Below are 8,922 nucleotides of genomic sequence, written 5' to 3'. Positions count from 1 at the left end.
AGAGATATGTTCTTTACTGCTCTTAAGGAGTTGAAGATTTATTGGGGGAAAACTGTTACTGCATTTGCTTGAATTACTAAATAAATAGAACATATTCTGGGTTTGGCCCATGATGTCAGTCTGAGATTTTCCCTAACAGTGGGCTTTCTGCAGTATGAGGTCAAAGCCTTTGCCTATTGGTCTACTTTATGTGTGCTGCAAGTTTGTCTTTAGTTCTTCAGGACAGAAAAACCATTTTGGTTGGTGAATACTACAAAGTAAGAAACAAACATATAAAACAGTTGAACATCTTGTTTTAATCCAAGCAAAACTTTGTGTTTAGAAATCTGTGGAGGGTTGAGATACATAAGTGACTTTACAGTTTACCATGTGCTTTTGCATTTATTGTGGTTTTTTGTTTTGCTTATAGGAAAACCAAAGGAATAGGGAGGCATTCAAAAATCAACAAAACAGGATCACCTTCTTAGATTGGAGGGACTACCTTTAGGCAGTGACATGTTATAATATATACCCAAGCAAATAAAAGTCCTATCCCCCTGCTGAAAATGAAAAAGACACAAACTTCTACCTCAGACAATGTGACTGGAGGAGTGAAAGTAGCTGCTGGGTCCTGGCATTTTGAAAATGGAAAAGGAATCCCTCCCCTCTGCCCTACTCCCCAAATCCCCTGAGGGCTCAAGCTCTGTTTCCTTTTCAGTTGGGGTTAGTTTTAAAAGAGGACAGACTTGAAGTCAAAGAAACCAGTGATGTATAAAGTCAGTTAGGTACACTCAGAGGCATAGGGCCAGCATTACAGGGAATGAGCATTCTGTTTTAAATATTGCAGTGTTGCTTAAGACAGGGGTGTATCTTTCTTGAATTTGGCTGTGCTGTTTTCCCTCCAGCCCCTCAGATGGAGATGGTAACAACTAGGAATTACTGCAGAACAGAGAAGCATTTTTTTTTTCTTTTTAGGTGGCATGCTATTGTGGTAGGCACATGCTGCCACAATAGAAAGATTAAGAAGCACAAGGCAAAGTTGCAATTTCAGCTTGAGACCAAAGTAACAATATCTTAAATTGAAGCTAAAGTTATTTTGCTTAATTAGGAGCTTAAAAAAAATCAGGTTTTTAAAGGCTATAGTATTATGTAACAATTAGTCTACCAATACTTTCCTCTCATTTCTGGGGGTCTCAGAGAAACAGTGTTCTTGATCATCTTTTTTAAAGCAAAAATTGTAGGCCAGGTAGAGCTTTCAGGATTCCTTCTGAGATTTAGGGAAGGAAGGAAATGGGGAGGGGATAAAATTACAGATTATTTCATACCTTTTTTCCAGTTCTAAAAAGAAAGCTACTTTGGCATTCTGATAGACTAGTTTTTCTGAAAAAGTTTGGGCGTGGGCCTAAGATCTCTCTGAAGCCATTGTCCTGTCCATTTAAATGCAACTCCAGAAGGCTAGTATAGTGATACATTTCATCTACTAACTTTAGCGTAAAATAACTGGGTACAAAATGTCGGGGTCTCTATCTCAACAGCAGCAAATACCTATGTTCAAATGGGAATTATTTTTCTCAAAACTGGCCTCTGTCCATTTCCTGAGTTAACTTTACCATTGTGGTTTAGTTGCTTGTTTTTGATAGGCAGAGTCACAAGTGTGATGAGGAAAGGGAGTTCTTGCACTGGTTAGGTGGCCAGGCAAGGTAACCAAGGGGTTCATTCCAGCTCCAGAACGGGCAGCAGGTCATGCCCACTGCCTGCAACCAGATCATCTCTACTCCTTGGAGCCAGATCAACTCCACTCCACTGAACTGGATCATTCCCACTCCTGGAAAGTGGGAGCGGATAATTCCCACTCCCTGAAGCCAGGAGTGAATCATCTCCACTCCCAGCTGAAGAAGGAAGGCAGTCACTGCCAAGCTCTCTGCCACCTGCAACTCTGGACTTGATTGCCCCCATCAGACCTTCAAAAGATCTGAATGTGGCTGACTTCTTCATGTCTCCAAGCTTTCTGCAAATGGCAGAGCCCATGGTAGACAGGGCAGCTGAAGTCTTTTGTTTCATGTAAACATCGGAGACTTGAACATCGTGCCAGCTCTTGGACAGATTCTGCCTTAGCCCCACCAAGGCTATGAGGCCCAGCTTCCTCTTGAGCTCCATGCAACATCTTTCTTTGGCTGCCAGAGTATAGGGTAGGGTTACAATTTCCTCCTCCAATTTAGTGAGCTCGGATTTGAGCTCCTTTCGTTCAGCCTCTGTGAGATTCTCTGGTTCGGCATGTGTGTTTGCTGAGATCTCTGTCATGGTGCCTGGCATGGACTAGGAAAGATCTTCATGAAGAGAGTCCAGATCCAATTCTTGGTAGAGAGAGTCATACACATAGCCAGTGGAGAAATAATCTTGGCCAGCAGAGTTGAAATCTAAACCTGTGGGGTCCAACTCTTGGCTGGTGGAGTAGGACTCTGGGAGGGATGGATCCATATCTTAGCCGGAAGAATGGCCTCCTTGGCGGGTAGTTGGCTGTTCTGACGTTGCTCTGACATGTGCAATGGATGCCTCCGCTCAAGGGGTCCACTTCCGGGTGGAGGGTAGGGAGTGGGGGGTGGGGCAGGGGCAGGGGCAGGGGCAGGGGCAGGGCCTGGCCCTGCTGGCTTGGTGGTGCGAAGGCGAGATTTCCCGGTCAAAGACAGCAGCGGAAGGAACCCTGGGCTCAGCTGCAATGACTCCCATGCTCCTGGTGGTGTTTCAATGTAACAATGAACGTGTGAGGTGGGTGGTATGCCAACTATTATCAGAGAGAGGTTTTTTTTTCCTTTTGCCGTAGTAGGGGGGTAGGTCCCAGCCTTCAAACAGTCTGACTTCCCTTAGGGACCTCTTTGCACCACACCAGGCATTGCCAAACTCTTGAAAATCAGTTGAACTCCTTGTACTAATTTATAAATTTATTAAAAAGCCCAATACAGAAAATAAATGAAAACTACCTCAAGGTGGGGGCAGGAAGTCTAGAACTCCTGGTCTTGTATCCTCTCCATTTTCCCTTCCCAGATTACCAAAGGGCCCGAGAAACTCCTAGGACTACTCATAAAGTGGATTTGGAGGCTCCTCATAACTCTTCAGTCTAGATAGTGAAGGACATGCATGCTCCTGTGGCATGAAGTATCAACCGTGCCAGAGGCTTGGGATAGTGAAACTCAGTGAGTCTGACCAGTCATAATTGTCTGTTACTTTTGGGAGGAGAAAGAAGGAGAACAAATAAATCTGTAATAGTTGTGGCAAATTTAAGGTTAATAAGAACAAAGACTATTGTTTTTTAAAAATTAAAAAAAATTTAATTTCAATTAATTAACATATAATGTATTATTAGTTTCAGAGGTAAACGTCAGTGATTCATCAGTCTTATATAATACCCAATGCTCATTACATCACATGCCCAACTTGATGTCCATCACCCAGTTACCACATCCCCGTACCCCTCCCCTCCAGCAACCCTCAGTTTGTTTTCTATGATAAAGAGACCCTTATGGTTTTTCTCTTTCTCTCCTATCATCTTATTTTATTTTTCCTCTCTTCCCCTATGATCCTCTCTTTTGTTTCTTAAATTCCACATATAAGTGAGAGCATCTGATAATTGTCTTTCTCTGATTGACTTATTTCGCTTAGCATAATACCCTCTAGTTCCATCCACCTCATTGCAAATGGCAAGATTTCATTTTTTTGGTGGCTGAGTAGTATTCCATTGTATATATATACCTACCACATCTGTCATCTGTCGATGGGCACCTGGGCTCTTTCACAGTTTGGCTATTGTCGACATTGCTGTCATAAACATTGGGATGCAGGTGCCCCTTCTTTTCACTACATCTGTATCTTTGGAGTAAATATCTAGTAGTGTAATTGCTAGGTCATAGGGTAGCTCTATTTTCAAATTTTTGAGGAATCTCCATACTGTTTTCCAGAGTGGCTGCACCAGCTTGCATTCCCACCACAGTGTAAGAGGGTTCCCCTTTCTCCACCTTCTTGCCAACAGCTGTCATTTCCTGACTTGTTAATTTTAGCCATTCTGACTGGTGTGAGGTGGTATCTCATTGTGGTTTTGATTTGTATTTCCTTGATGCTGAGCAATGTTGAGCACTTTTTCATGTGTCTGTTGGCCATTTGGAGGTCTTCTCTGAAGAAATGTCTGTTCATGTCTTCTACCCATTTCTTGATTGGATTATTTGTTCCTTGGGTGTTGAGTTTGGTAAGTTCTTTATAGATTTTGGATACTAGCTCTTTATTTGATATTTCATTTGCAAATATCTTCTCCCATTCTGTCAGTTGTCTTTTCGTTTTGTTGACTGTTTCTTTTGGTGTGCAAAGACTTTTTATCTTGATGAAGTCCCAATAGTTCATTTTTGCCCTTGCTTCCCATGCCTTTGGCGATGTGTCTAGGAAGAAGTTGCTGCGGCTGAGGTTGAAGAGGTTGCTGCCTGTGTTCTCCTCTAGGATTTTGAGGGATTCCTGTCTCACATTGAGGTCTCATCCACTTTGAGTCTATTTTTGTGTGTGGTGTAAGAAAATGGTCCAGTTTCATTCTTCTGCATGTGGCTGTCCAATTTTCCCAACACCATTTATTGAAGAGACTGTCTTTTTTCCACTGGATATTCTTTCCTGCTTTGTCAAATATTACTTGACCATAGAGTTGAGGATCCATTTCTGGGTTCTCATATTCTGTTCCATTGATCTGTTTGTGTCTGTTTTTGTGCCAGTACCATACTGTCTTGATGATGACAGCTTTGTAATAGAGCTTGAAGTCTGGGATTGTGATGCCAATGTTTTCAACATTCCTCTGACTATTCAGGGTATTTATGGTTCCATACAAATTTTAGGATTGTTTGTTCCAGCTTGGTGAAAAATGTGAATGGTATTTTGATAGGGATTGCATTGAATGTGTAGATTGGTCTGGGTAGCATAGACATTTTAACAATATTTATTCTTCCAATCCATGAGCATGGAATGTTTTTCCATCTTTTTGTGTCTTCCTCTAGTTCTTTCATAAATGTTCTATAGTTTTTAGAGTGCAGATCCTTTACATCTTTGGTTAGGTTTATTCCTAAGTATCTTATGGGTTTTGGTGCAGTTGTAAATGGGATCAACTCTTTAATTTCTCTTTCTTCTGTCTCATTGTTAGTGTATAGAAATGCAGCTACCTTCTGTGCATTGATTTTATATCCTACCACTTTGTTGAATTCCTGTATGAGTTCTAGCAATTTTTTGGTGGAGTCTTTTGGGTGTTCAACATAGAGTATCATGTCATCTGTGAAGAGTGAGAGTTTGACTTCTTCTTTGCTGATTCTAGCAAAGACTATTGTATTGTGAGAATTTAGGAGAGAAGGAATAAGACATATGCAAATGGACAGCATATGGGTTTTCAATATTGCAGTTGCGTTTTTTTCCTAAACAGCCACTTATGTTTCTGAACGCATGTCTGCCCACATACATGGTTATCAGATGTGGGAGATGGTCTGCAAAGTAAAGTAGTAGTTGGATATTGTCTGTCAGGTTATAAAACCACAATATCCCTTATTTCTACTCAGAGCTTATAATTCATACAGTGGAAAAATCAGGGCTTCAATCCAGTGAGGGGAGGTGGTCACATATCACTTAGCCCATTGTTAGACTGCCCATTCCCAGGGAATAGCCTTGAGCAAGTTTTAGATTCTAGTGATTTTGTTGGAGATTCTGGTAGTTATTGCAAGCATGAGCTTGTGGAACATGATGTGATCCTTAGCAAATTCAGCAATTTGCCATATGCATGTTTTATGTAGTTACAATGAAACATCTAGCTGGGCATCCAAACTAATTTTAAGCCTCCCTTTGGGTTTGTAGTAAATATCCCTTTCACATAACTCAGTAGTGTTTATTATGTCTTGCTCTGAAGTGTGTGCTTCCCTAGATTAAAAAATGAGGATTGTTCTTGTTGGAAACATGAAAGCTGATGAGGGTTTGGCTATGGCTATAAAGGCCTGAAAAGGGCAGCAAGGACTGCCTAAAAGTGTTTTGTTCCACAGGGTGGACTTTTCCTCTAATGCCTGCCGAAACACTAGTGGTTTCAGGAATGGCTCTCTGAACCAGAACTCTTTCAAAACCGAGTATGAAAGTTAAAGAACACCCTGAATTAAGCTAAATAACACGGAACAAACACTGTCCATTCAAAGTAAAGATTCAAAATGACCAGATTTGAATTTGCATTTGATTATCCTTCTCTGAACTATTTCAGCCACCAGCCTCACTGTCTATTTTGTTTTTATGCTTCCATGCTCTTCAATTCAAAGAATGAAATCCCTTGTTAAACTTTGATTCTTGTAAGTAGTGTAATGATCCAAATCAAAACATGGCTTCTGGAAGGGTGCCTCCTAGCTAGCAGTGTTCTGACCTCCTGAGTAGCTACCTGTACAAATAAGTCACACAATAGAACAATCCATTTTATTAGGCTTATACATAACCACATACAAAACAACACTTATATTTTGAAAACAGATCTGTCAAATGAAATTTCATTTAATTTATAGTGATTCTAGCCAATTGTTTGAATAAACTATCCTATTAAGTTGTAAAATACTAAACTATTGCTCCATGGTTTTAGAATCTTGCATCTCTAGATTAGACAATGAAATAATTTATATCACATAGAAAGGTCCACGAAGTTGTTAATCTGAAACTGAAAGCTTTTTGATGCTATTTAGGTACTAAATAGAGCCAAAATATTTGATTCAGTAACCTATGGAGAAAGAACTTGAGAATTATTTTTAATCCTGTAAAAGTTTGCTATCTTTTGTTTCCAAAGAAGACATTATTTACCCATTTTTAGTAAAGAATGAACATTAATTATTTCTCTAGTAAGAGTGATGAGTTTATATACCAATAATGCATAAACATAATGGTAAATGGTACCACAAAAATGATGTTTCTTTCCTCCTAATGTTTAGAAACTTCTATGTTATGTTTTATAAATAAATTATTGAAACTTGAATGTAAAAGCAAAGCCATAACCTTTTAGGTCTGGATTGTTTAAGATAAAAGAAGTGAGATTGTAGTGTATTTGATACTTGAGTCTAGAAATGATTAGGGACTAGTACCAATGCCAGCAGGTTTAACCACTTGACTTCTTTTGTTATAAAAGATCAATATAGAGCTTCCTTTTCTCCTTCCTTCCTTCCTTCTTTTTCTTTCTTTCCCTCCTTTCTTTTTCTTTTCCTTCTTTTTTCTTCCTTTCTTTCTCTCTTTCTTTCTTTCTTTCCTTCTTTTTCTTTCTCTCTCTCTTTCTCTCTTTCTTTCTAAATTCAATTAGCCAACATATAGTACACCATTAGTTTCAAATACAGAGTTCAGTAATTCATCAGTTGTGTATAACATCTAGTGCTCATCACACACATGCCCTCCTTAATGCCCATCACCCAGATACCCCATCCCCCCTCCCCTCCAGCAACCCTCAATTTGTTTCCTATATGAATAAGAGACTCTCATGATTTGTCTCCCTCTCCAATTTCTTCCCATTCAGTTTTCCCTTCCTTCCCTTATGATCCTCTGCACTATTTGTTACATTCCACATGAGTGAAACCATATGATAATTGTCTTTCTCTGATTGACTTATTTCACTTAGCATAATACCCTCTAGTTCCATCCACGTTGATGTAAATGGTAGGTATTCATCCTTTCTGATGGCTGAGTAATATTCCATTGTATCCATATACCACATCTTTATCCATTCATCAGTCAATCTCAGCTCTTTCCACAGTTTGGCTACTGTGGACATTGCTGCTATAAACATTGGGGTGTTGACGCCCCTTCATTTCACTACATCTGTATCTTTGGGGAAAATATGCAGTAGTGCAATTGCTGGGTCATAGGCTAGCTCTATTTTTAACTTCTTGAGGAGCCTCCATACTGTTTTCCAGAATGGCTCTACCAGCTTGCATTCCCACCAACAGTGTAGAGGGTTCCCCTTTCTCCACATCCTCACCAACATTTGTTGTTTCCTGTCTTGTTAATTTTAGCTATTCTAACTGGTGTAAGGTGGTATCTCATTGTACTTTGATTTGTTATTTCCCTGATGACAAGTGATGTGGAGCATTTTTTCATGTGTCTGTTGGCCATTTGGATGTCTTCTTTGGAGAAGTGTCTTTTCATGTCTTCTGCCCATTTCTTGACTGGATTATTTGTTTTTTTGGGTGTTGAGTTTGAGAAGTTCTTTATAGATCTTGGATACTAGCCCTTTATCTGATAGGTCATTTGCAAATAAATTCTCCCATTCTGTAGGTTGCCTCTTAGTTGTGTTGATTGTTTCCTTTGATGTGCAGAAACTTTTTATGCTGATGAAGTCCCAGTAGTTCATTTTTGCTTTTGTTTCCCTTGCCTTTAGAGATGTGTCTCGTAAGAAGTTGCTGCAGCTGAGGTCCAAGAGGTTGCTGCCTGTGTTCTCCTCTAGGATTTTGATGGATTCCTGTCTCACATTGAGGTCTTTCATCCATTTAGAGTTTATCTTTGTGTATGGTGTAAGAGAATGGTCCAGTTTCATTCTTCTGCATGTGGCTGCTTCCTGATTACATCAACTTGTAAAATAATCCACATTGGTGGTTCAGATTGCTCCTGAAGAACTAACAGTTCACCCTGCAGTCCAATCAATTGCACTGCTGGATTTAACCATTGTGAGTTTTCTAGGGCTTTATTTCTAATATTATAGAATATTATATTATTCTATATTCTAATATAGAATATTATGAACATTTTGTTCATTTTAGCTGAATACCAGGAAAAATGTTTAAATATTTAATTAAGCATGAAAATAAGGCATGTAGTTGAAACCCTAAGCCAGTCAGAATGTTTCAAGAGTAGGGGGAGAAAATTGGTAGTTGGGCCTTTCTTGTGGAAAGCCAGGATATTATGTTTGAATATAGTTTGCCAGTT

At 39.5% G+C, this 8,922-nt stretch overlaps 1 protein-coding gene across 1 annotated transcript; it reads right to left on the bottom strand.

Moving 5' to 3' along the window:
* Window positions 1-1,692: 1,692 nt before the first annotated feature.
* On the bottom strand, window positions 1,693-2,457 carry TPD52L3 (TPD52 like 3). Its single transcript, XM_045883661.1, is given in 1 exon segment — window positions 1,693-2,457. A coding segment is annotated over 1 exon segment (765 nt).
* Window positions 2,458-8,922: the final 6,465 nt, after the last annotated feature.

The sequence above is a fragment of the Mirounga angustirostris genome, unplaced genomic scaffold (assembly GCF_029215605.1).
Source record: "Mirounga angustirostris isolate CCGP_5_RB_7025 unplaced genomic scaffold, mMirAng1.0.hap1 SCAF_15, whole genome shotgun sequence".
Classification (NCBI taxonomy): Eukaryota; Metazoa; Chordata; class Mammalia; order Carnivora; family Phocidae; genus Mirounga; species Mirounga angustirostris.
Note: the sequence above shows the minus strand (reverse complement) of the source record. Positions and strands in the feature narration are given on the sequence as shown.